We start from the raw sequence: 26,112 nt of genomic DNA, 5'->3' as shown, positions 1-26,112 counted from the left end.
AAGTGATCAGGAACAGTCAGCATGGATTCACCAAGGGCAAGTCATGCCTGACTTATCTAATTGCCTTCTATGATGAGATAACTGGTTCTGTGGACGAAGGGAAAGCAGTGGACGTGTTGTTCCTTGACTTTAGCAAAGCTTTCGACACGGTCTCCCACAGTATTCTTGTCAGCAAGTTAAAGAAGTATGGGCTGGATGGATGCACTACAAGGTGGGTAGAAAGTTGGCTAGATTGTCGGGCTCAACGGGTAGTGATCAATGGCTCCATGTCTAGTTGGCAGCCACTATCAAGTGGAGTGCCCCAAGGGTCAGTCTTTGGGCCGGTTTTGTTCAATATCTTCATTAATAATCTGGAGGATGGTGTGGATTGCACCCTCAGCAAGTTTGCGGATGACACTAAACTGGGAGGAGTGGTAGATACGCTGGAGGGTAGGGATAGGATACAGAGGGACCTAGACAAATTGGAGGATTGGGCCAAAAGAAATCTGATGAGGTTCAACAAGGACAAGTGCAGAGTCCTGCACTTAGGAGGGAAGAATCCAAGGCACCGCTACAGACTAGGGACCGAATGGCTAGGCAGCAGTTCTGCGGAAAAGGACCTAGGGGTTACAGTGGACGAGAAGCTGGATATGAGTCAACACTGTGCCCTTGTTGCCAAGAAGGCCAATGGCATTTTGGGATGTATAAGTAGGGGCATCGCCAGCAGATCGAGGGATGTGATCGTTCCCCTCTATTCGACATTGGTGAGGCCTCATCTGAAGTACTGTGTCAAGTTTTGGGCCCCACATTACAAGAAGGATGTGGAAAAATTGGAGAGAGTCCAGTGAAGGGCAACAAAAATGATTAGGGGTCTGGAACACATGACTTATGAGGAGAGGCTGAGGGAACTGGGATTGTTTAGTCTACGGAAGAGAAGAATGAGGGGGGATTTGATAGCTGCTTTTAACTACCTGAAAGTTGGATCCAAAGAGGATGGATCTAGACTATTCTCAGTGATAGCAGATGACAGGACAAGGAGTAATGGTTTCAAGTTGCAGTTGGGGAGATTTAGGTTGGATATTAGGAAAAACTTTTTCACTAGGAGGGTGGTGAAACACTGGAATGGGTTCCCTAGGGAGGTGGTGGAATCCCCTTCCTTAGAAGTTTTTAAGGTGAGGCTTGACAAAGCCCTGGCTGGGATGATTTAGTTGGTCCTACTCTGGGCAGGGGGTTGGACTAGATGACCTCCAGAGGTCCCTTCCAACTCTGATATTCTATGATTCTATGGTAATAGACTGGGCAGTGAGGGGATGGGACTGGCACCAACACGCACGTGAAACTGCAAGGAAATAGGCACAGGCTAGCGAGAATGGAAACTGAGGCACCGAGCCAGGGAATGACAAGGCCAAGGTTTCCCAGACAGACAGTGGCAGGGCAAGAATAGCGCCTGTTCCCTGGACCCTGCTGCCACTCCTGTAGCTGATCCTCGGAGTGAGCTTCTCCCCAAAGCCATTGCTATGTTACTGGAGTGAAAAGAACACCTCAGTCAGGAGAAAGGGAACCTTCACACCACCTCTGCCAGAAGAGCCACCCTTGGGAGGTGACCTGGGAATGGGAGGGGCAGTGACTCCCAGCCCTGGGCCTGAGCAGCACAGGAGTTAGGGGAACTGGGCGGGAGGGTCTTGGTACCTGAGGTTGCCCACAGCAATCAGGGAGTTAGCGAGGATGGTGCCGGGTGGAGAGCTATCAGGAAGCTCCTCAATGAGCTCCTGCGAGACCCAAAGGACACAAAGGAGCGTGTGACATTAGGGCTCACTGACACTTCCCAGCAAGGAGATTACCCAGCCAGCGTCCCACACAGCCAGCAGGATCCCCCACCTGCCTCCCGCTCCTTCAATTCCTGTCCGCTAGTGATCAATTTCCAAATTTCTCCTGTCTCTTCTCCCCAGACTTCAGCCCCAGCAATCCCTGCCCTCAGCTGCCCTCCAGCACCAGCCATCCCCCATACATTGGCCCGGGGAGACCCTTGCCCCTCCCATGTCTCTGTCCTCCCTCCAGCTGCTGGGCGCTGTGTCTCGCTCACCACAATCCTCTCCACCACAGCCACCTTGCAGCAGTGCGGCTCTAGTGTGTCCTGCCCTCTCTGCTGTGCAGCGAAACACGCAGGGTGAATGGCGGGCAGGAACCTGAGCTGCTGGGCCTCATCCTGCACCCACCAGGAGTGGGGGTAGGGGAGAGAAAGCCAATTAGCCAGGGACCTCCCTGCCCCACCCACACCAGCTGCAGGACTCAGGCCTGAATGGGGAATAGTGGGGACTCGCCCATTGTCCAAATCACCCACAACTCCTACACAAGCAGGGTCAGGAACTGGGACAGGGCCTGTTTTGGGAGGAGACCCCAGCTGGTGTGTGACAAGCACCCCCATCTTGAGGGTCCCAGATCATGGAGGAGAAAGGTCAGGGTGCTGGGAAGGGGCAGGACAATCTCAGTTCCAGCACAGCTGGGGAAGTCTGTACCTTTTCTCGGCCCTGGAGCTGCTCTCGGATGTTATTGAGAGCAGCCTCCTCTGTGGCCACGTCTACCCATTCCTCCTCTTTGTCCTCTGAGTCCCTGGGGGTCCCTGTACCAGGGAGAGAAGAGGACAGGGTGACACCTGCTGCCACTCGGGGAAAGGACAGGGGCATGGTGGGGCAATGTACCCCCTTCCCACCTCCGGACCCAGGGCAGATCGGGGCCCACACTCCCCCCTCTCAGTGATCCCTTCAGCCCCCAACTCCTTCAGTAGCCCACAGCAAAGATACACCCCCACACAGTCTTGGACTCCCTGGGAGGTGCCTGCCCCCCACCCAACTGGAGCATCAAAGACCTAAGTGGCAGCATCTAGTGTCAGTGAGGTTCACGTGGCTCAGGCCAGACACCTGGGCTGGGGACCTCCCACCCCATAGCACTGGTCGAGTGCTTGGGCCCAGGGTGTTCACAGCCCCCTCCTCACCGCTCCCTGAGCCCAGCCTGGCAACTCACCTGGAATAAAGCAGTGGCGCCCATCAGCCTCACTGCTGCTCGAGTCCCAGGCGCTGCTGCTGTCTCATGGGGAGCAGCCAGAGCTGCTGGTTCTGGGGCAGGGATCCTCCACCTCCAGCCCTGGGGAGGCTGGAAGGTCCTCACTGACTGGGCAGGGCGATGCCTCCTGCTGGGAATCAGGGCTGGGCTTCTGGGGCCGGTGCTTCCCCCACAACAAGCCCCAGAGCCACCCTGTCCGGCTCCCCTCCTGAGCTGGGTCATGCCTGCCCGGCCGCATTCTGGGCCAGCTCCATTTCGGCCTGGCCGGTGCCTCTCCCACCTCGGCGCCTGCACCGGGAGCGGGTTTCCTCTGCCAGAAGGCTGGGCACTTCCACCTCCTGGCCCGTCTGGGAGCTTCTTCCCCGCCAGCAGGGATGGAGGGGCCGCTCTGCTCCTGGGGAAGATAGCAGCTGCTTCCCTCATCCTCTGGGGCCACCTGCAGAGCCTTCTTCCTGAACACCCTCAGGAGCCTGGCCGTCCTGGACCCGAGCGGGGAACAGGCGTGAGTCTGGGCTCAAGGCAGCCTCTCATTAAGCAGCCTGTTTGGTCCCTCCCCATCCCTGCCCCAGCCAGAGCAGCTCCTCCTCCCCGCACTGGGGTGCAGGGAGTGCAATCTACACACACTGCTCGGAGTTCATGACATGATCTGCTCCCAACGTTCCCCCTCATCATCCCTGGTGCTGCAATACCCAGGGAGTCTCTTCCTTTTCGAGCACTGGGGTCAGTCACAAAGGCTCCCTCCTGCCATCCCAGGCCAGAGAAGGAAGAGAACCCAGGAGTCCGGACTTCTCCTGGGAAACCATTCCCCACATCAAAGTCCCTAGGCATAGCAAGACCAGGGCCCCCTTGTTTCCCATTGATTTCCATGCCCATGGATCTTTTACTCCAAAAATTCCAGTGGAATACAGCAGACCTCCGTCACGCTTTGTCCAAAATAACCAAAAACATTTCACGTATCCAAAGTACCCTCCATTAAAACTTCAGAAAAACAAAAGTGTGGAAAGGCAGGGGGAGAGGAGGGGGAAGAGGTGGAAAGAAACCAATTAAGCTGGTCAGGTCAGTTTAAAGTATAGGCTACCAGCAGCAAATTAAGTAAACTTAGAAAAAGAAGGAGGAAAAGAGGAAAAGGACATAGCTCTGAGCCAAGAGTAGGCTCCCTGGGTTGAAACGGTTGGGAACCCTTAGCCCTAGGTTCTTATTCTGGCTCTGGGAGAAGAGTGGGGGTTGTTACCTGCTCCTCCAAACCCTGCCATTTTGCACTTTGAAACCTTTTATTTTTCCTCCACTCCCCCAGGACCAAGTCCCAGCTCCAGTCTCTAAAGGTCGTCTGTTAACTCTGCTTTTGACTTTAAACCCTGTTGTGCCAAATCATCTCTAACCACCCCTAACTAATTTACAAGCCTTCAGCAGCCCTTGCTGAAGCAACACCAAACTTGAAAGATTACTGGCAGCTTCCCATAATGCTGCCCTCACTTCAAACCTCTCACAAGGGGACTGAAGTGCCTCCTTTCCCTGGAAGGCATCCAGTCCCCGTGGGCATGCACCTTCTTCCACTACCTATATACCAAGGAGGGTGGGTTCCTCAGCCACCCCCCATCCCTCTGCGTCCCTTAACACTTCCTCCATTTCCTTTTTAATCTCATCCCAGGTTGACCCCTGCACCTGGTATGGGCCCTGGTTCTTCCTTATCCATTTATCCAAAAAAATCCTTTACCCTGGCTTGCCAGAACCCGCAACTACCATCACGAGAGTTCGCTAAACCTCATCCAAGCAGCTTTGCAGACTGCTGGGGAGGGGGACTTACAGGCTGCCACTCACCTATCCGATGTGATGTATCCAAGTCACGGCACCAAGATGTTAGGGGGCTTATTCCTTCACCCACTTACTTCCCTGGTCCTTCTTGCTTGAACAGAGAGCAACAATACCCAAAGTCCAAAGGTGCAAACAATTCGATATTTATTGGGGTGAACTTCCAGCAAGCAGAAAAGGAGTACTTGTGGCACCTTAGAGACTAACCAATTTATTTGAGCATGAGCTTTCGTGAGCTACAGCTCACTTCATCGGATGAATACTGTGGAAACACAGTATGCATCCGATGAAGTGAGCTGTAGCTCACGAAAGCTCATGCTCAAATAAATTGGTTAGTCTCTAAGGTGCCACAAGTACTCCTTTTCTTTTTGCGAATACAGACTAACACGGCTGTTACTCTGAAACCTGTCATTCCAGCAAGCATGATTCCAGATTCCTTCCTTAGTGTCCCCCTTCCCAGCTCTGACACCACAGAGCCTTACCTGTGCCCCTGTTCCCATTCCCCCCCTTAGCAAAACATGATTCCAATTTCCCCACCCCCATTCCCTGTTCCCATTCTTCCCCTGCCCCCCACTTCCTGATTGATTGCAGCTTATATAGTAAAACTTGAGTTCTGCTTAGCTATACCTTAACCAATCATTTTCCTGAAATTTAACTAACCAATCCTAACATATTGTAACATGATTATTTAACCAATTATATTTTACACCCAGTAAAATTAATTATACAGCAGACAGAAACAATCGCAGAACCAGACAGAGACCAGGCAAATAAACAATAGCAAAGTGGAACCTATAATGACAAAACAATACAGAAGTGAGGATTTCACAACTACATCTATAAAGCAATAAGACATAAAGGTTTCCCAGCTGTGTCTATTGATAAGTGAGTTCTTACTGAACAGAAAACTGTCAAACTAAACTTCCTTTTACATCCTCTAGGCACTTCCCTTTCTTTGGAGGTGATAGATCAGATCACCTTTCTAACAGCCTCAGATTGCCTTATTTCAAGGATTTTTCCCTGGAGTTTTTTCAACCTTCTCTCCAGTGTAACAACATTTTTGGGCTGGGACTTTCCTTAATTTCCCCCCAAAAAGTCAGAGATGAATTCTGCTAGGTGCTCTCCCTCTGTCTCACCCAGGTGTTGCCAGATTGGCTCACTGGCACCCTGCCACTGCTGGCTACCTGAAGTATGGAATTGCATTACGAAATCTGGATGCCAGTTGCTGGGGAAGCATTGGGCAAAAGCCTAGCCAGACAAGGTGTCTGGGGGAACAGGGAGACAGAATCTCAATGATGAACCTCCCTGGCGGTTACATTTTGAAGTTTCCTCTCAAGAAAAAGTGCCAGGGCCATTTTTCGAGTAGAAACTCTTGGCCAAGCTTCTCAGGCCTCTTGCTTCTGGAGCACCATAGAAGGACCTTAAAGTAGCCCTTTCCCTTTGCTTTTGCCCCAATGCCCGGTTAATTTCCTCCTGCAGCCTCTCCATCTTGCACGATTTTTGCAGATTTCGTACACTGCTACAATGTTACTAACTCTCATCATTTTATCACAAAGCTCTTGCTCTTCTGTAGTTTTCTCAAAGCCCCAGCATCTGGAGGCCTGTGACTAGGTAAGAATTTCAGCTTTCATCGCCAAAAAAACCAAAAGGTTCCAGCCCTCATGATTTGCAGAGAAAAGCTTCAAAACGTGACCCAAGTGCAATCTAGAAATTCAAACCCCCAAAGGCAAAGCAAAGAACCCAGCATTTCTTCTTATTGTTTTGGGGGATCTGACTCGTGAGTTTTGATGCTTGGGGCTGGCAGTGTTGCACCTGAGAGCAGAGGCGAGTGTAGGAGAACAGAACAGGGGTCACAGAAGGGGCAATCCGCACTGGGCAGGAGAGAAGAGTAAAAGGGGCAGCTCTTCATTCTAAAGCTATGGCCACCTCGCAGGACATTCTGGTGAAACTGGAACCTCACTCGCCCCAATTCACAACAAACACTGGGGTTTAAGTCAAGGCCTGCCTAGGAACCACAGGCCAAAAGGACTCCAGCTCAGGGTTTTCTGGTACCTGATAGAGGAGCCCCTTTGCTTGCCACGGGAGCACACTGACTGAGGCACTCATCTCCATGGCCTTGCCTCCTCCATGTTCTCTTTGGGTTGACTAACGATCCAAGGACTGCAGCTGTAGCCAGCCAAAGGGCATCCTCCCCACTTTGCACAGCCATGCAGGGGACAGTCTGGGTCAAACCATCACAAGGCTTGCAAGATTATTTTATAAGCCACTCAGCAGGAAGCCAGCCAATGTTCCCAGGGGACCAGACGAATCCCCGCTGACTCCTGACCATATTTTAGACAAGTCTCAGGAGTGGGGAGGGAATCCCTCCCTCTTCATCTTATCTAGGGCTGATGGAAAGCAGCTGAACCTCAGTGGTGGCTCACCTAGACAGTGGAAGTGACCTTCTTAACTTAGCAAGGCCAATTCTGATGAACCATGAAAGCAGCACTTCTCCAACAGACAGACAAGCAGATCTTCCTGGGTGGTTTCTGGTGCTAATTTGTTGAAACAGGAACTGGATCTGTTTTGGTTGCTGAATCTGGACTATGGCTCTCCACATTGGGGAAGTATTGCCAGGCTCTGGCCAGCGTTAGTTGCTCCGGAGTCACAAGAGCCTAAAGTGTTCAGAGCAGGTTCTTTTCCCCAAAGCGTCTGTCTCTCACTGCAGAGACCCCAGGCCTTGTATATACAGGAAGCTGAGCTTTAACCTTCAGCATCTGCTAGCTGCTTGGTGCCAAATTGGGCATTCTAGTGAGAGGCAGCGTTGATGCCATCCACTATGCCAGGGCAGTGGGGCTGGTCTAGGAGAAGAGCTCAGGAGAGATCTTTACTATACAGAAACATTAACAAACTCTGAGCCTTTACACCCCTGAAGGATAAATACTGACCGCAAAGTCATCTACAAAGACTAGGTTACTGGCTTGGTGCTCCCTGCCACCTGACGGAACTACACCTGGGCCCTTGGCTGGCAGGGGCAGAAATGCCATAAGGAGAGTGGCCCATAGAGGTAGGGTTTACTTATGTTTATGTAGAAAAGGGTTGAAATGTAAATAGGCCCAAAATCTATTTCCTAAGAATAGTCACATGAGGTCTGAAAAAATATGAGTAAAGTGACAATTCAGAGGCAAGTTGAAGATAAGTCAGGACAGATCGATGTTGTAAACATGCTTTTGTCCTAATTAGTTTTTACAAATGTTTTAGATAGCATTTTCCAAAGCATGAATATTTTATCTGTATTGATAGTTATTGACATGGCATTTATGTAAATGTTAACTAGGAGAATGTTTAATGTTGAATAGCCAATGAGAAAGTAGAAAATATTTAATTATGGTTGTGGAAATATAGATACGGTAACAGATGGGTTTAATGTTAATTAGGGGGCATAATTATAATTGATTATAAAAAGGGTAGCAGGCTAACTTTAGATTACATGCAGCCATGCACCGTCAAGGTACTGTTAGAGAACGTTTTATACCCACACTTCTCATTTAGGGACTGATCACCCCTAAATATATCATTTCATGTTATACTAAGTATCAGTTCAGTGTAGGTTATAGCATAATACCTGTTTGCTTAACTATTTCCTATTAACTAAACTTTTTAATTGTATCACTCATCGTGTTATTGACAGTCATCCACTAAATTAGATGATCTGGAACCACCCTGGAGGCTGGAACTGTAAAGAATTCAGTTTGGTTTTATTCTTTCGTTTAACTATTTCATTGGGAACATATATGTATAAGGTTACAGGAGCTGCAGGGAAGTGCAGCAATGCAGAGCTGGGTGGGGGGAACTCCTTTTCCCTCCCACAAATTGGCCCCTCTTCTGGAGAGACTAGCCAGGATAGATAGACACCCAGGGAGGAGGATGGAAAGCTGTGGTTTTAATTACAAAGCACAGAGCATTCAAGCTGTCCTGTACATTCAAAGGTCCCTGGAGCAGGCAGGTTACCTCACTCACCCTCCTTCTTGGTCTCTTGATGCAGCTGTCTATGGCAAGAGCAGGCACCCAAGGAGAGTGCCTGAACTCAATCAAACTGTGCCTTAACCTGCACATTCACTTACAATCACCACACATTATAGGGTCAAGTTCCCACTGCAATTATCTAATGAAGGGTTAATCAAGACGGTGGCCTTGTTCACTGGATGCCCTTAGAGCGCTGTCCTCTCTGAAGAGAGGGGATTCTACATCTGGGGAAGGCTTGTCATTGTCCCTCAATGGGAAAGGAGAAGGGGGAGGGGGAGGGGGAGGAGGGTAAGAGTCATCTTCATGTTTATCATTGTCTGGTGTTAGAGCAGCTGGGCTTGGCTGCAGCGGGCTGCTCCCTCCCTGAAGATAGCCCAGTGCCTGTGCTGCTTCCTTCCTGCTTGCTAGGCGCTTGCAGGACATTTCATGCTGTGCTCCTCGCCTTGGCAGCAGGTACCCATTGTCTTCAACACCTGAGCAGAGAACGAGAGATGAGAACATACCACCTCTAGTATTGCTCTGTATTTTGTCTTTTTCCTCTGGGCTCTGACAAACAGGACCCAGGAACACATCTCTGAGGGATGAATGCCAAAACAAAACACCATGGGACAAATCTCGCAGTCCCTTCTTCAGGCAAAACGCTCATTGAATTCAACAGGTGTTTTGCTTGAGTCAGGACTGGTGGGTTTGGCCCCATGTGATAGAACAGTCTATTATCCTATGGTGACGTCTCCCAACTCCAATTCCATGTCTCTCTGCTGCTGTCTCTTACACTCCCAATGGCCACTCAATAGAATAAATGTTACATTGTTACCTGTGTCTGGTGCCCACCAGCTACAGATGACCTTTTAGACATTAAAAATCTGTTTAAATATTTGTATTTCAAGTCATTTATTTTTGAAATGACATGTTTCTATTTTGAACATTGTGATAACCAACAGGATAATGCTGGGTATCAGATAGGTAAAAACGGAGTAATCTCCTATGATATTCAACTCAGATTTTAAAGAGCAAGCCTTAACCACCTTCATTCAGAGAGAAACCTCCCTTCGGTGTCCCCTTTTTTCAGCCCTCTGAGTGGTCTCTTAAATAGGGGTTTCTCTGCATTCTCTGGAGTGAGTTTGCAAATAATTGGTTATTCGTAAGAATTTCGTGTGTATTAAGAACAAATGTGCTTTGATGCATAAGCTGTGTTCTGACTGTATAGAAATACACGGCTTCACTTCCCTCTGGTGCATCCAGCATGGCCATTTCCACAGGCAGATACCAGACTAGGTGGCCTAACAGTCTGAGATGCTGTGGCAACTCTTACGATCCTAACTACAACACTCTTCTCACAAAGCCAATTGGAATGCAGCTAATCAGTAATGGGACAGTACCCTGCACATGTATTTAAGTGCCTTCCCTCCCACACCCACACGCACTATTCTGACATGGTTAATGCATAACAACACTGCAAAGAAATGTCTAATGCACTGTCATTACAGTACAGTGAAGATGTTTTCATCACTCACCCTCAAGGACCAGGCTTGCCGTGCTGCTATTGTACAGCACATACATCCCCGAAGACCTTCTTTTCCCAAGTCCCATGTGTTGCTTCCTGGGGCCTTCCTCTTCCTGGGATTCCTGCTCTTCAGACTAAAAAGGTTCACAGACAATTCAGATGGGTTAGGAGGATATCAAATAAAAGGGGAGATTCTCTAGAGTTGCACATTATTTTGTTTCAGCAGCTGAGCACACTTCTGCTCCTCACTCACTCAACAGCGGCCAGGGCATATGGTAATAGGCTCTTGGCTCAGTGAAGCAGGATGCCAGAAGATCATGTCAATCAAAAGGAGAATCCATTTTCATTTCCCCCCATAACATTCTTCATTTTCCTTTTGTCGCTGCACACAGAGCATCCCTATAGCTAGCCAGCTCGCCTAGGGTAGCTTAAACTAATCCTACTCTTTAAGATCAAGAAGGCTTTTGCATGTAAGTTCTTTACTGGGAGGAGAGTGTCAAGGCTGAGGGAAACTTGTGTTCTGGAGACTGTCAAGGCTGATCTAAAACCCAGGTCTCCCTCAGCAAAGTCACTGTGCTGACCCTTTCACAATCAATACAAGTGACCGGGTGGAGTCTGATGCTAGAATAATGCCAACATTTGCAACTCTACAATAATGTAATTACTGAGCATGCAAGTGATCAAGACAGAGACAAATGAAACCTCCTTGGTCACCCACTGCCAGGAGCTTGCTTTGTGCAGCATGATGTGATTAACAGGCCACAGAGAGCATGGACTATCCACATGCCTGGTTTTGGACCTTCTCAGTGATACTCCTCAAGTCTGTGACTGAGTACTGATGAATGCTGGAGCCACAGAGCTGTTGTCTGGGCTCTGTCATACAATTGGCCCTTGGAGAAGAACTCTTCTGTGCTGGTTAATGGAAAAAAAAAACATGCTGCCCCTGCACTGGTGTCTATTGCAAGGGATAAACAAGAGGCTTTGCTTGTCAGTTAACCCTTGAAATCCTGCCATTTATCCCAGCAGAGAGGATGTAACCTAAGGAGGGACCTCAAAGAGAGCAGATAGTGAACATGCTCAGAAGACTCCAGTCCAGACAGCAGGAAGGGAGATTTTGTTGATGGTTTGAACTGTTGGTTCTTTTCTTGCAGTTGCTGCTGCTTGGCAGAGGATAGGCACACAGGCAGGGATCTGTGACACATCCGATGCGGGGCTGAGGTGATGACTGTTGTTAAGCATAGTGTCAGGGTCCCTTTCCTGGCAGGGAAGCCTAGTCTTTCTGGCCTGTTGCTAGACATTGCTTTACTCAGACTTACTGGTTTTTGTGACAGTTGTTTTTTGTTGGCAGAGGCTTCCTCTGTGCCCTCTAGCGTGCAGGACTCCAGCGACTGGGTGGTGAGTACAATTAGCCCTGCTTCAGCATAGCCCGGTTGCTGTTCTAGTTTGGTCTCGTGGCTCTTCACACCGAAGGAGCCTACAGTGGGGTGCAGAGAAGACAACTTAACCGTCCTACAGAGCCATCTGAACATCAGGCCTGTCAGAGCTCAGCCTGGAAAAACTGGAGAGAAAGAGACAAGTGTACAGGCCTGAATACAGTACAGTCTTAAAGGTGACCTGTGAGTTAAGGGCTAGAAGATGCCCTGGCACTGCCCTGCGGCAGATGCATCTGGAGAGCACAAGAGCACTTGCACCCCTGTATAGCAGCCAAGCACCATGGCAATCTCCATGCTCCCCAAGCACAAGCACTTCTCCCTCCTGCTACCCCTCTGTACGCTAGCCAGTATGAAGGGGATGGACAGGAGGTGCAGCCATGGTTCTGTTACTCCCCCCACACCACCCAGCAGCAGTGCTGGCTGGACAAACATGCAAGTATGTTCTGCACCCCTGGAAAGGGCATAGCAGCCTGTGTCCTGGAAGGGACAGTCCTCCTGGTGCTCCTGGTATGCAGATCCACACCACTTACTCAGAGCGGTGTCTGTCAGCCATGGTTGAGCCCTAAAATGTATACGCATCTCTCAAGGGTTTCTATAGCATCCATCGCTGTAGGACATAAGAGCCCAGACAAAAATCTATGGTAAAACTGAGTTAAGACTGAGAATAAATATCAGTCATTTAAGGGCAAATTGTTGCTGTGATTATCCCCAAACACACATAATAAACCAAGGAAATAGAGAGAGTTAAGATTACGTTGAAAAAATCCACACATATTAAGATCTGGAAATACAGTTAAGGCACCCAATCTGAACTCTACCTTGTAGTGACACCAGACAATTACCATACCATTATGAGGAAAGCATCTTAGTGTCTCTAATCCTGCATGAGGGGACACTGAATTTTAAAGACTTGTTAGATTATTTTCATTTTGCCCCATCATGGTGTCTCTACAGGACAGAATTCATGTTACTTGGGTGTCTTAAATGCATTTGTAGCTCTTAACATGTTTAAGTGTAACCATAACTCTGAAATTGCTGGATTTGTTACTCTTGGTTTTGGGATAATTATAGCATTTGTGTATTGTTTTTCACCCTTAAATTACTGATAAAGTACTCTCAACCTTAACTCACTTTTAACATAATTATGTGTTTTGGAACTTTCTTTTTTTTAAAAAAAGGAGTACTTGTGGCACCTTAGAGACTAACAAATTTATTTGGGCACAAGCTTTCGTGAGCTACAGCTCACTTCATTGGATGCATTCAGTGGAAAATACAGTGAGGAGATTTATATACACAGAGAACATGAAACAATGGGTGTTACCATACACACTGTAACGAGAGTGATCAGGTAAGGTGAGCTATTACCAGCAGGAGAGCGGGGGGGGAGCGGGGGAGAGTTGGAGTGGGGGAACCTTTTGTAGTGATAATCAAGGTGGGCCATTTCCAGCAGTTGACAAAAACATCTGAGGAACGGCGGGGGGGGGGGGGGGGGAGGAAGAGTAAACAAGGGGATATAGTTTTACTTTTTGTAATGACCCATCCACTCCCAGTCTTTATTCAAGCCTCAGTTAATTGTATCCAGTTTGCAAATTAATTCCAATTCAGCAGTCTCTCATTGGAGTCTGTTTTTGAAGTTTTTTTGTTGAAGAATTGCAACTTTTAGGTCTGTAATCGAGTGACCAAAGAGATTGAAGTGTTCTCCAACTGGTTTTTGAATGTTATAATTCTTGACGTCTGATTTGTGTCCATTTATTCTTTTACGTAGAGACTGTCCAGTTGGCCAATGTACATGGCAGAGGGGCATCGCTGGCACATGATGGCATATATCACATTGGTAGATGTGCAGGTGAACGAGCCTCTGATAGTGTGGCTGATGCGATTAGGCCCTATGGTTGTGTCCCCTGAATAGATATGTGGACACAGCTGGCAATGGGCTTTGTTGCAAGGATAGGTTCCTGGGTTTAGTAGTTCTGTTGTGTGGTGTGTGGTTGCTGGTGAGTATTTGCTTCAGGTTGGGGGGCTGTCTGTAAGCAAGGACTGGCCTGTCTACCAAGACCTGTGAGAGTGAGGGTCGTCCTTCAGGTGGGTCATTACACAAAGTAAAACTATTTCGCCATGCCCCCCCCAGCTGTTCCTCAGACGTTCTTGTCAACTGCTGGAAATGGCCCACCTTGATTATCACTACAAAGGTTTCCCCCCCCCCACTCTCCTGCTGGTAATAGTTCACCTTACCCGATCATTCTTGTTACAGTGTGTATGGTAACACCCATTGTTTCATGTTCTCTGTGTATATAAATCTCCCCAGTGTATTTTCCACTGAATGCATCCGATGAAGTGAACTTTAGCTCACGAAAGCTCATGCTCAAATAAATTTGTTAGTCTCTAAGGTGCCACAAGTACACCTTCTTTTCTTTTTGCGGATACAGACTAACACGGCTGCTACTCTGAAACCTGTCTTTTTTTTAAGTTTATTAACGCTTTCATACATGAACACACTGACGCTGGCAGACTAGCTCAGGCCAGAGTCACAGGTCAATTCGCTCGGGGGTGAACATCAAAGAGTTAAGTGTATTAGTATTAGGGGTGGCGATTAATTGCAGTTAACTCACGCGATTAATTCAAAAAATTAATTGTGATTAATCGCAGTTTTAATCACACTGTTAAACAACAGAATACCAATTCACATTTATTAAATATTTTTGATGTTTTTCTACATTTTCAAAAATACTGATTTAAATTTCATCACAGAATACAAACTGTACAGTGCGCACTTTATATTATTTTTACTACAAATATTTGCACTGTAAAATGATAAACAAAAGAGATCATATTTTTCAATTTTACCTCATACAAGTACCATAATGCAATGTCTTTATTTTGAAAGTGCAACTTACAAATGTAGATTTTTTTTTTTTATTTTTTTTTTACATAACTGCACTCACAAACAAAACAATGTAAAACTTTGGAACCTACAAGTCTACTCAGTCCTACTTCTTATTCAGCCAATCGCTGAGAAAAACAAGTTTGGTTACAATTTGCAGGAGATAATGCTGCCCGCTTCTTATTTACAACATCACCTGAAAGTGAGAACGGGCATTTGCATAGCACTTTTGTAGTCGGCATTGCAAGGTATTTACGTACCAGATATGCTAAACATTCGTATGCCCCTTCATGCTTCAGCCACCATTCCAGAGGACATGCTTCCATGCTCATGATGCTTGTTAAAAAAATGTGTTAATTAAATTTTGACTGAACTCCTTGTGGGAGAATAGTATGTCTCCTGTTCTGTTTTACCCACATTCTGCCATATATTTCATGTTACAGCAGTGTAAGATGATGACCCAGCACATGTTGTTCGTGCAGATTTCACTGCAGATTTGACAAAATGCAAAGAAGGTACCAATGTGATATTTCTAAAGATAGCAACAGCACCTGACCCAAGGTTTAAGAATCTGAAGTGCCTTCCAAAATCTGAGGGATAAGGTGTGGAGCACACTTTCAGAAGTCTAAAAAGAGCAACACTCCAATGCGGAAACTACAGAACCCGAACCACCAAAAAAGAAAATCAACCTTCTGCTGGGGGCATCTGACTCAGATGATGAAACTGAACATGCATCAATTTGCACTGCTTTAGATTGTTATCAAGCAGAACCCATCATCAGCATGGACGCATGTCCTCTGGAATGGTGGCTGAAGCATGAAGGGACATATGAATCTTTAGCGCATCTAGCAGGTAAATATCTTAGAACGCCAGCTATAACAGTGCCATGCCAATGTCTGTTCTCACTTTCAGGTGACATTGTAAACAAGAATAGGGCAGCATTATCTCCTGAAAATGTAAACAAACTTGTTTGTCTGAGTGACTGGCTGAACAAGTAGGACTGAATGGACTTGCAGGCTCTAAAGCTTTACATTGTTTTATTTTTGAATGCAGTTACTTTTTGTACCTAATTCTACATTTGTAAGTTCAACTTTCATGATAAAGAGATTGCACTACTGTACTTGAATGAGGTGAATTGAAAAATACTATTTCTTTTGGTTTTTACAGCACAAATATTAGTAATCAAAAATAAATATAAAGTGAGCACTGTTCACTTTGTGTTCTATGTTGTAATTGAAATCAATATATTTTAAAATGTAGAAAACATCCAAAAATATTTAAATAAATGGTATTCTATCATTGTCTAACAGTGCGATTAATCACAAATGTTTTAATCACTTGATTATTTTTTTTAATTGCTTGACAGCCCTAATTAGTATATACTCAAACTAATTCGTTCGTACATTAATAGAGATCAAAAGTGATGTTAATGGGATTGTATTCACGTACCTGAAACTGGATGTCTGCTATTACATTACATTTACATTGCATATACCCCTGAAATTACATTTACATTATGTAAATCCCTGTAATTAGATTAAAGGGTGTGCTAGTATGAGAATGTACTCAGATGTTCAATTCATGAAAACTAGTGAAATACCCGATTGTTTGTTTGCTATTACAAACATTTGCATTTGTGTATAACCCTGTAACTAAATCACTCACTAAAGAAATCTTGTGAAATGCTAATGAAGGACTGTAACTACTGGAAATGCTAATTGCAAAGCAAGTGGCCATTGTGCGAGTAAAAACACTGATCAGGTTGTTTTCTGGAGAAGAAGCTATAAGAACCAACTCAAAGGAAGAGCATGTATCTCTGGACTGTTTGGATTCTAACAGGAAGGAATAACTGAATGAGAAGACAGAGATCTGGGTAGCCCTGAAAGACTTTTGGGAAACTGGCAGTTTATTATACCACTGCCCCTATTTGAAGTTACAAACTGTGATTCACCTGTTTATTATATTTTACCTGCTTTAACCTCTCAATAACTTAGTCTTTTTTCTTACCCAACAAACCTATAGTTAGTTTAATTAGTTTCTATAGAAGTGGCTGCCAGTGTTGTCTTTGGTGTAAGATCTGGAGTACCAATTGATCTGGGGTAAGTGACAGGTCTCTTGGGACTGGGAGAAACCTGATGTGATGTGATTTTAGGGTTAAATCTGACCTAAGATTGGCACTCACCGTTGCAAGCTACTCCAGACAGTGTGACAAACACTAAATAAGAAATCCAAAGACCACTCTTTCATGTGATATTTCTAGCAGGGTGAAGATTTGAATGGCTGTGCACTGCATTGGTGTTACAAGGCACCTGTAAACCCAATTTGATTGCCAATGCACTCTGGTTGCTGTGTACTGGTGAATCTGCCCTTGAAAGGGAAATAGGAACAGGATCTGGGAGCTATAGTTGCCAGATACAGAGTTCCTGGACTGGAACCCAGAGAAGTGGGCCAGCCCAGGTTCCCTTACCAACTGCTGGGAAAGCAGCCCAGGGCCTGACCTGGGACCAGAAGGCTGACTGGAATGGCAAGCAGGTCACTGATCCAGTGGGTCTTTCATACCCCAGAAGGGCAGAACTATAGTGACCTGGCCAGAGGGCTGAGTCATGAAGAAGGGGCATCCTGAGTCCTAGAGAAATAGGGAGACCACAGGGCAAGGAACTGACCAAAGGAAGCATCAGACTGGTGGAGAACTAATTCCAGAGCTGCAAGGAGGAGGCCCCACCAATGGTGAATGAACCCCGTTACAGTAGGAAAATGCACCCTGGAAGGGTTTAAAGGCAAGCTTTAGTTTTAACATCCAGTCCAGTTTCACCTTCAAATGCTTTCCTCAGATAAGGACTGTTGCTGATTCTTTCCAGGCCTTGTTCTTTCAAACTCACGACTGGAATCTAAAGAAACAGCCCAAATATCACAGTTTAACCTGGTAGCTTCAATCAGCATTTTAAATAAATAATCAGTTTATTCACGCCTCCTACCCAACACATGCTCTTCCCCATCCCACATCTGCCCCTTTCAGTCTTCACAGCCAGGAGTGTTTATTGTCTCATTATTATTTGAATAGGAAGTGTGTGTGTTAGTGTGCAAAGAAGTCAAAGTGAGGAGGGAGGCTTGTAGCTTTAAAGCTCTGACGGTTGTTGAAATTGCTTGGGGCAATATCAGCCTCTCTCCAGCAGGGCAGCTGCACGCTGTAGTAAAGGGACGCTGGGAAGAAAGCTGTAAGGCCTGGTCTATACTAGGAAATTAGGCTGTTATAACTATGCAGCTCAGGCATGTGACAAATCCAACCACACTGCCCCAGACCTACCGACCGCCTCTCAGGGAGGTGGAGTACCTGCACCGATGGGAGAACCCCACCAGTTGGTGCAGTCCGTGTTGTCCCTGAAGTGCTGCCGTGGTACGACTGCAGTGTTTTCAGTGTAGACAAGCCCTTAGGCACTAAATGCTGGGGAAGCTGCGAAGGGTTCTACAGCTATAAATACCAGGTGGCTTGGGGAAGCCTTTCCCATTAGAGTACAGCTGGGGACACTCATTATCCAAGCCATGCCGTGATGAGCTAATGGGTGACATCACAGCCGTGATTCAACTCCCTGCAGTGCCCAGATGGGACCTGATCATCGACAGAGAGGGAACCCCCTGGCCTCTTCCATGGGCAGTTACGCTGGATTTCAAAAGTGGGCTGTTGGGAACGGCCTTATGTCTCAAAATCCAATTGTCCTTTCTTCCATTTCAACACCCAGTAGTGCCTCCCCAGAGCTGTAGCTCTTTACAGCATATGGTCTGTACATTATCAATATAAAATTAATAGTATCATCATTGCCCTTTAGCTAACCAGGCTGAAGAGTCAGTGAGACCACGGGAAGGCTCCTTATCCAACTGCCAATGCCCCAGCTGTCCAGCTTTGCCCCCATGTAAAGAACTTTTAGACACTGAGATACTGGAGGAAACACTTTTAAATAAATAAATAAATAGTCATTACTATAGTACCCAGGCACCCTAGTCATGGACCAGGACCCTACGGTACTAGACGCTGTAGGAACACAGAGACAGTCACTGAAAGGCCAAGTGACACGGGCATGGGGAAAAGGATGGGCGGGGGGAAAAGGAAACTAACTGGCGATGCTGAGCGATACCAGGTGATGGTCAGAGAGGGGAAACACCACAGCAGAGAGAGCAGTGTTTGCTGAAGACCAGGTCAAGTGAGCAGCCCTTTTGGTGAGTGGGAGAGATGAACCAGGGCTGCGGTCAAATGCAGAGGTGAGGAAATGTGCAACTAAGTGGCCGGCTGGGTCATCAGCATAGAAATTGAAGTCACCGAGGATAAGTGAGTGTGGGAGACGGTGAGGAGAGCCAGGAGTGGAAATCCAAGAGGCAGGCTGACGAGGAGCAGGTGGGTGCTGAGGACGGTGAGTAGATGACACCAGCGTGGAGGGAGAGTCAGATGCAGGGCTGTTCAAGAGGAGAAAGAGTGGGAAGGGGGGAGTGGGAAAGGTTGGAAGCAGGAAGACCAGGAGAGGAGAAGCCCAGCATCCCAGCAGTCTGACCCAAGGCAGGGAGTGGTGGAGAAGCAGAGGCCTCTGTAAGAGAAGGCCATGTCAGACAAGCCAGGAGCTGGAGAGTGACATGAATGGCAGAGGCCTTTTAGAGATGGAGTGGGCATTCCAGAGACATGTCTTGTCTTTCATTTTGCTAGCAAAGACGGGCTCAGCCTGAAAACCAGCTACTGTAGCTTTCTGTTCTACACTGGCCTTAGGGCCAGTCAGGCTCTCATTGCATTGGCTAGTTTGTATAAACTGGGTACCTTCTGCACAAGCAAAGGACATGTGTGCTTCTCTGTAGCATCAGGCACATCCACTCTCCGGTTCCCCAGCTGCAGGGCACCCTGATCTTGCAGCTCTACTATTGTAGCAGTCTGCAGGTGTCTGGGGGAAGAATACCTATTTTTTATTGGACTATCCTTTGGTTTCCCTTCTTTGGCTGCAGAACTAAAGACAAAGCAAAAGGGTCAATATTGCATCATTTCAGAGGGGAAAGTTTGTAGCTGAAGTTGCTAAAGCTGGAAATATATTAGTACTAAATTAAAGCCACTGACTCATATAAAAGAAATGTCTATTTGAGGAGGTGGGGGATTGACCAACCCTTCCTATGCAGCTTTGAGGTCTCCTCTGCTATTGCATATACCGTCTTAACGTGTCCTTTCCCTTCTTTAGCTGGGCCTCCTCTGAGCTGGCCATACCCAAGAGAAAACAAAGATCTTGGAGCTGGGGCAGAGAAACCAGCTTGAAAAGCTGCTATTGTTCCCCCTTTAACCAGCCTGAGCCTGCAGTCTTCCTGCCCTCCAGGATGCCATGCAAGTGGAAGCCACTGTAAATCTCCTTTTGCATTTTCACATGTAAACTCCCCCAGTGCACAGAGAACCGAAACCGAGTGCTGGAACTCTGCTTCTGACCCCAAAGGGAACAGTAGAAGCTGCTAGTGCAGGAGTGTGGATCCGCCCCCAGAGCAGCGTCACCTCTGCAATGCCTGCATCTGGGCTGGCCCAACAGCAGTGGCCTGAAAGAGACAGAAGCTAAGCCAGCCTGTATGGCAGCGCACTGGGCTAGAGTGTGGGGGCTGGCTTTGTGGTCTAATTCAAAAGACTTACCTGTCACCTCTGTGGTTTGGGACTGATTTTATTTTTTTGGTCACCAACTTAATTTTCTGGCTTCTGTTTGTAAGCAGCTGATAGGGTTGGCCTCCTGAAGGGACCTTCTTGGACTTCTTTCTCTTCTGGGGGGCAGAATAGTTACAGTGAAATACAGACCCAGGAGGAAAACATCCCGTGCCCTTTCTCCTGGCATGTCTAAAACCCCTTCCTGACCTCTCTCCAGGAGAAATGTTTCCCAGTGAGAGAAGCCAGGAGGATGAGCCTTTGATCCTAAACCAATAGAAGAGGCATTTACCCCCATCAGGTAAGAGGATGGTATAATGCACATGTGATCCCACCAGAAATATGACGAAAGTCCCACTAAGTGAAGACAATGCCTTCCCAAAGGGAACTATTGCTGAATGCGTGTTTTTAAAAAGGCAAGCTACTTGTTAAATACCATTGTGTGCAGTAAGGAGAGCTGATGAGGCACGGGGATTAGTGGGGATTTCCTACACCCCCCACTATCCTGCCTTTAGCCCTACCCCTGTTCGTGTCTTCATCCCAGCAGGACGGGACATCTTTGCAATGCGGCAGTGCTGCGGCTCGGTCATTTGCTATGGAGCAACATGCAGCAATACCTCTCTTACTGGGGCTGAGCGAGCGCCCTGCCTCCACAACTCTCTATCCATCCGTGAGCTGGGAATTCTATCCCCAGAGGCGTGTGTGTGCGATGCCTGAAAGCAAAGTCCTTAGCCCTCCTCACTCCCAGAAGGCACAAGCATTTGCCCATTTTACAGTGGTCTGTTTGTCATCCCTGCAGTATAGCACTTGGCTGGGCACATGGCTAGTCCACCAGCAAACCTCCAAGAAGCTCACAATGTCAAGATCTCTTCCTTTGCTTTGCAGTTCTTTGAGGGAAAAGAGATTTTCAGAAGCAAGGTTTTTAACACATACTCTTCTTAAAGGCTTTAGTCTAAACAAATAAAAACACAAGGAATCCAATTAATTACAGAAGTAAAATAGTCATGTCATAACCCTTTACCAGACACTTCAACTCCCAGCTGACCTGAGAGGTAATAAAGCTAGATCCAGACCAACATTAGAGTAGCCAAAGTCCCTAATGCTCACCAGTGCCTTTATAGGATTCCTGTATTGGATTCCCAGTTCTCTTCCTGTAGCAGTCCCATGCTGCTAGAGGCGGGACTGCTACAGATGGAGCTCTTAACAGTCAGGATGTGGGGTCAGGAGAATAATGCCTCCTGTCTCAAAGGGTGTCAGCTAGGGTGTCAGCTGGGAAGAGAACAGTGTTAAGGGAAGTCTGATGCAGCTGTCCTTGGCCAGAAGGTTGGGAGCCAAAAGCAGAGCCTAAAGGATAGGGACCCAAAAGAAGGGGGAATTCAAAGATTCTCATGGCTGCAACAGTGAAATGAAAGTTTTCCTCTCTCCCCAGTCCCAAAGTGAGAGACAACAGAATAAAACTAGCAACAAATATGTCTGAAAGGGTTAACTGGCATCAGGCCTGAACATAAGAGACCTAGTGGTGACATTTTGTGCTACAAAGGAGGGGTGTCTGGGTTTGAATTCCAGACTCTTACACTCCCTAAAATAGCACAGACAAGGGCTAATTTTGTGGTATTCAACTACACCTGCCCACTGACCAGAAGTCAAATTCCAGCCAAATGAGAGTCTTAAGAAAAAGAGGAGAGACCAGGCAAGGTGTCCAAGCCAGATTCCCTGGAGTTAAAGACCCAACTCAGTTCCCCAACATACGAAGGAGCTCCAGCCTGTGGAGAGTATACCGGGGCAGGGGGAGAGGGGGTAAGGACGGCTGGTGGCTAAGTAGTACTGGAGAAACTAGGGTTGGGTTGGGCTGGGCTGACAACAATTAGAGAACCAAAGAAACAACTACATTGGGAGTCTGGCTACCACCTTCACAGTCCAACAGGCATGAGTGGCTGGGTGGGCAGCTCCTGCACAGCCATTCCAGTCCACAGATTGTCCAAGTGGCTGCTAGACATTAGGGACACTAGATGGGTGTATTCATGAATCCGGTGTCCCTGCCCCCACTCAATACTGCCTTCTGTGCCAGCCTGGACAGAGCTGGCATGCAGGCCTCAGAGGCATTCAGGTAGTGCAGCACCGCACATGAGACACGTCTGCCTGCCGTCTCCCCTCTGCACGACAAGTGAATTTCACCCTGGGAATTTCAGGCCATATCTACTCTAGTGATTAGTTGCACAAATATGCAAATTACACATCCCTCTCATGCATGCACCCTGATGGCTATTTTGTCTGTGTATAAGTCACTGTACCAGCCCAGGAATCTCACCCAAATGGGGGTCTGTTCTTAAATCACTGACATCTTATGATGAACACAAAAGTACTATGAACATGCTTATTAATCCAACAGAAATGACTGTAAAGTAGCTCCCGAAGACTGGGGGCCAGACTCTAATAACTGACATCAGTAACTGATATTGGAATGTGGCCTGGGCTCTTGACTAGAAAGCTTGGCTGAGATTTTCCAGGCCACCTAAAGCTTTAGATGCCCAGTCCTCATTAAATTTAATGGGAAATGGGCATCCAAATCCCTTAGGCAGCTATGAAAACTCAGCCCTTGTGTGTTAGATTCTACCCCTCTGTGCTAAAGAGAGAGAATGGCCTGAAACTGAGGAAAAGTGATTGAGGCTAAAAGCATGAGTGAGACTCACGTAGACTTACTTCTCGAGATGGATGGAGTACAGTGCAAAAGCCAGAGGGTGGCACTCACATACAGCATATGCCTAGCAGGCTCTTCCCAGCTTCTCAAACTTCTGAAATTGGGTCTCATTTGCCATTAGTAGGACTCAAACTCATTTTTAACACAATTCTGTCCCATTTCCTTCACAGTTCACATAAATACCATTAAGAAAAGGAGTACTTGTGGCACCTTAGAGACTAACCAATTTATTTGAGCATAAGCTTTTGTGAGCTACAGCTCACTTCATCGGATGCAAAACTGAATGCATCTGATGAAGTGAGCTGTAGCTCACAAAAGCTTATGCTCAAATAAATTGGTTAGTCTCTAAGGTGCCACAAGTCCTCCTTTTCTTTTTGCGAACACAGACAAACACGGCTACTACTCTGAAACCTATAAATACCATTAGTTTCACAGTCTCACAGCTGAGGCTGCAGCCAGATTTTCAGGCTGCTGCCAAGGTTTGTGAGCTACAACACTACTGGTGTTGGATTATTACCGAAACCTGCTATCCATGTGACTCTGATGCAAATGACACATTTTGCTCATCTCTGGCCTGGATGCTCCAAGTGCAGCTTCTGAACTTCTACAATACTTATCCCAGATTTAATAGAGGTATGACCATCAAAGACTATATGGTTCATCTTGAGCCAAGCTGAGCGCATTGTACACAGGGATGTGGCGCCTCTGCAGGCCACACCTCTGGGTAAGGGTGACTGCCATGTGTTCCGTTATATGGAAAATAGGGGCAACTATGTGACCTTCAGCTAGTCACTCTTAGGAGATGGACTCTCCCAGTGTATATTGTATTTATCACTATGGTACTTACTCTGTTACTGCTTCCATGTCAGGCCTCTGAGATTTTCTGTGTATGTTTGGGACCCATTTAACAATCAAATTTCCACTGTCTGGACAGTAGTCCTGCTTGGGAGCAGCAACCTGACTGAGATCCATCACTTGGAGCTACGACATAAACATGGTATGATTAGTCACTTGTAGAGGTACTCTTCCCTGAGCCAATGCCAATGGTGCTGTGCAGTCACTGAACTACTGCAGGGGCCAAGTATTACATTCTTATTTTCTTTCACATGAGAGAACTATAAAAAAAATGCCCAAATCACTTGTGATCATTAAATATTCTGAGGCTCTTCTCACAAGAGACAGAACGTTAATCCTGGTGGCCTCGTCAAAGACTAAGGTAAATAATTATATTTTGCTGCCTTAAAATTCACCCTGTAATTTCACATGGAGAAATGAAATTATTCTTCATTTCCCCTCCTAAAAACTCCAGCTGTTGGGTAGTATTGCTGGAGGAAACCAGCTGCTGCATTCCATCCAAGAGGTGACTGCAGCAGATGAATGATCCTTCTAAAGTCTGCAAAGTGGCTTTGGGATCCTTCGGGATGAAAGGCACTATGCAAATGAAAAGTTTTAATTATTATTAAACCTCAAAAACCAGCTAGGCAGATGCAATGTGAATGAGAGGAATCAAGTAAATGTAAGACTCTCATAGCAATATTAAAGGGGAACTGCAAAGGAAAAGTACTTATGCCTTTTGCTCTCCTTGATGATTACATGTCATAACTTTTCAAAAAGAAAACATGCTAAAAGCTCTGCTTGTTTTTTCGTATAAAAATAGCAAATCACAGTCTCCCTGGTTTTGCTGGAAGACCCTTTTGAGGGCTGTAGAACAAGATTTGGATAGGAACATTACAGCAGCTTTCTCAGCCCTCCGTTGAAAGCCTTGCCTCAGCCATCACCTCCCACATGAGGACAGGAATCAATACACTGGAAACATTCAGAGCTGTTTAAAAGGAAGAGAGTTTGCTTAGCTGGATTTCCCAGAGCATAATTTCAAAGTGAATAGCTGCAAAGACTGCACCAACTCTCTTCTCCACCAAAAAAGTCACTGAATCAATTTCCATTATTGGATGCAAAGCAATGAACAGAGTAGACTTGGCAGAATTTGATTATTTTAAAAAATTTTCATGGATTATATCAATGGGTATTTAAGCATTTTTAAATTTTGTATCAATTTCAGTTTTCACAGCTGCATAAAATTATGGGTTTTAAGAAAAATTCAATTTTTATTGATTTTTAAATGTTCACAGTTGGAGGAAATTATGGGGGGTTGAGACAATCGGGGGTGGAGTTAGACGATTATTTAATGACAGTCTTTCATATTCAAAAAATTAAGGCTTTAGAAAATAAGAACGGCCATATTGGGTCAGACCAAAGGTCCATCCAGCCCAGCGTCCTGTCTTCCAACAGTGGCCAACGCCAGGTGCCCCAGAGGGAATGAACAGAACAGGTAATCATCAAGTGATCCATCCCCTGTTGCCCATTCCCAGCTTCTGGCAAACTGTGGCCAGGGACACAATCTCTGCCCATCCTGGCTAATAGCCATTGATGGACCTAATCTCCATGAATTTATCTAGTTCTTTTTTGAACTCTTTTCTGTTATAGTCTTGGCCTTCACAACATCCTCAGGCAAAGAGTTCCACAGGTTGACTGTGCTGTGTGAAAAAAGACTTCCTTTTGTTTGTTTTAAACCTGCTGTCTATTAATTTCATTTGGTGACCCCTAGTCCTTGTGTTATGAGGAGTAAATAACACTTCCTTATTTACTTTCTCCACTCCAGTCATGATTTTATAGACCTCAATCATATCCCCCCTTAGTTGTCTCTATTCCAAGCTGAAAAATCCCAGTTTTATTAATCTCTCCTCATATGGCAGCCATTCCATAATCTTAATAATTTTTGTTGCTCTTTTCTGAATCTTTTCCAATATATCTTTTTTGAGATGGGGTGACCACATCTGCATGCAGTATTCAAGATGTGGGCGTACCATGGATTTATATAGAGCCAATATGATAGTGTGTGTCTTATTATCTATCCCTTTCTTAATGATTCCCAACATTCTGCCGCAGCACATTGAGTGGATGTTTTCAGAGAACTATCCACAGTGACTCCAAAATCTTTTTCTTGAGTGGTAACAGCTAATTTAGACCCCAGCATTGTATATGTATAGTTGGGATTATGTTTTCCAATGTGCATTACTTTGCATTTTTCAACATTGA

General features: G+C 46.3%; 1 protein-coding gene across 1 annotated transcript; it reads right to left on the bottom strand.

Annotated features, from left to right (window-relative positions):
• Nucleotides 1-8,923: 8,923 nt before the first annotated feature.
• Nucleotides 8,924-23,961, bottom strand: LOC141999843 (uncharacterized). The gene is made up of 8 exons (XM_074973647.1): nucleotides 23,864-23,961; nucleotides 21,174-21,270; nucleotides 20,313-20,437; nucleotides 19,470-19,590; nucleotides 17,484-17,559; nucleotides 11,674-11,831; nucleotides 10,368-10,491; nucleotides 8,924-9,326 (listed from the first exon to the last, which is right to left on the bottom strand). Exons 1-8 carry the CDS (start codon nucleotides 23,878-23,880, stop codon nucleotides 9,004-9,006), a joined length of 1,041 nt encoding a protein of 346 aa, XP_074829748.1. The 5' UTR covers nucleotides 23,881-23,961; the 3' UTR covers nucleotides 8,924-9,003.
• Nucleotides 23,962-26,112: the final 2,151 nt, after the last annotated feature.

This window comes from Natator depressus, chromosome 16 (assembly GCF_965152275.1).
Source record: "Natator depressus isolate rNatDep1 chromosome 16, rNatDep2.hap1, whole genome shotgun sequence".
Classification (NCBI taxonomy): Eukaryota; Metazoa; Chordata; order Testudines; family Cheloniidae; genus Natator; species Natator depressus.
The sequence above is the reverse complement of the archived record's forward strand: the minus strand, read 5'-3'. Positions and strand labels throughout refer to the sequence as shown.

What these genes read in the sequence shown, in the direction of transcription:
- LOC141999843 (XM_074973647.1), bottom strand. An exon ending in TCTGAGGAAAGCATTTGAAG is followed by an intron (nt 11,832 to 17,483) that starts GTGAAACTGGAC and finishes ACCCCACTGTAG; the next exon opens with GCTCCTTCGGTGTGAAGAGC. An exon ending in AACAACTGTCACAAAAACCA is followed by an intron (nt 10,492 to 11,673) that starts GTAAGTCTGAGT and finishes GAACCTTTTTAG; the next exon opens with TCTGAAGAGCAGGAATCCCA.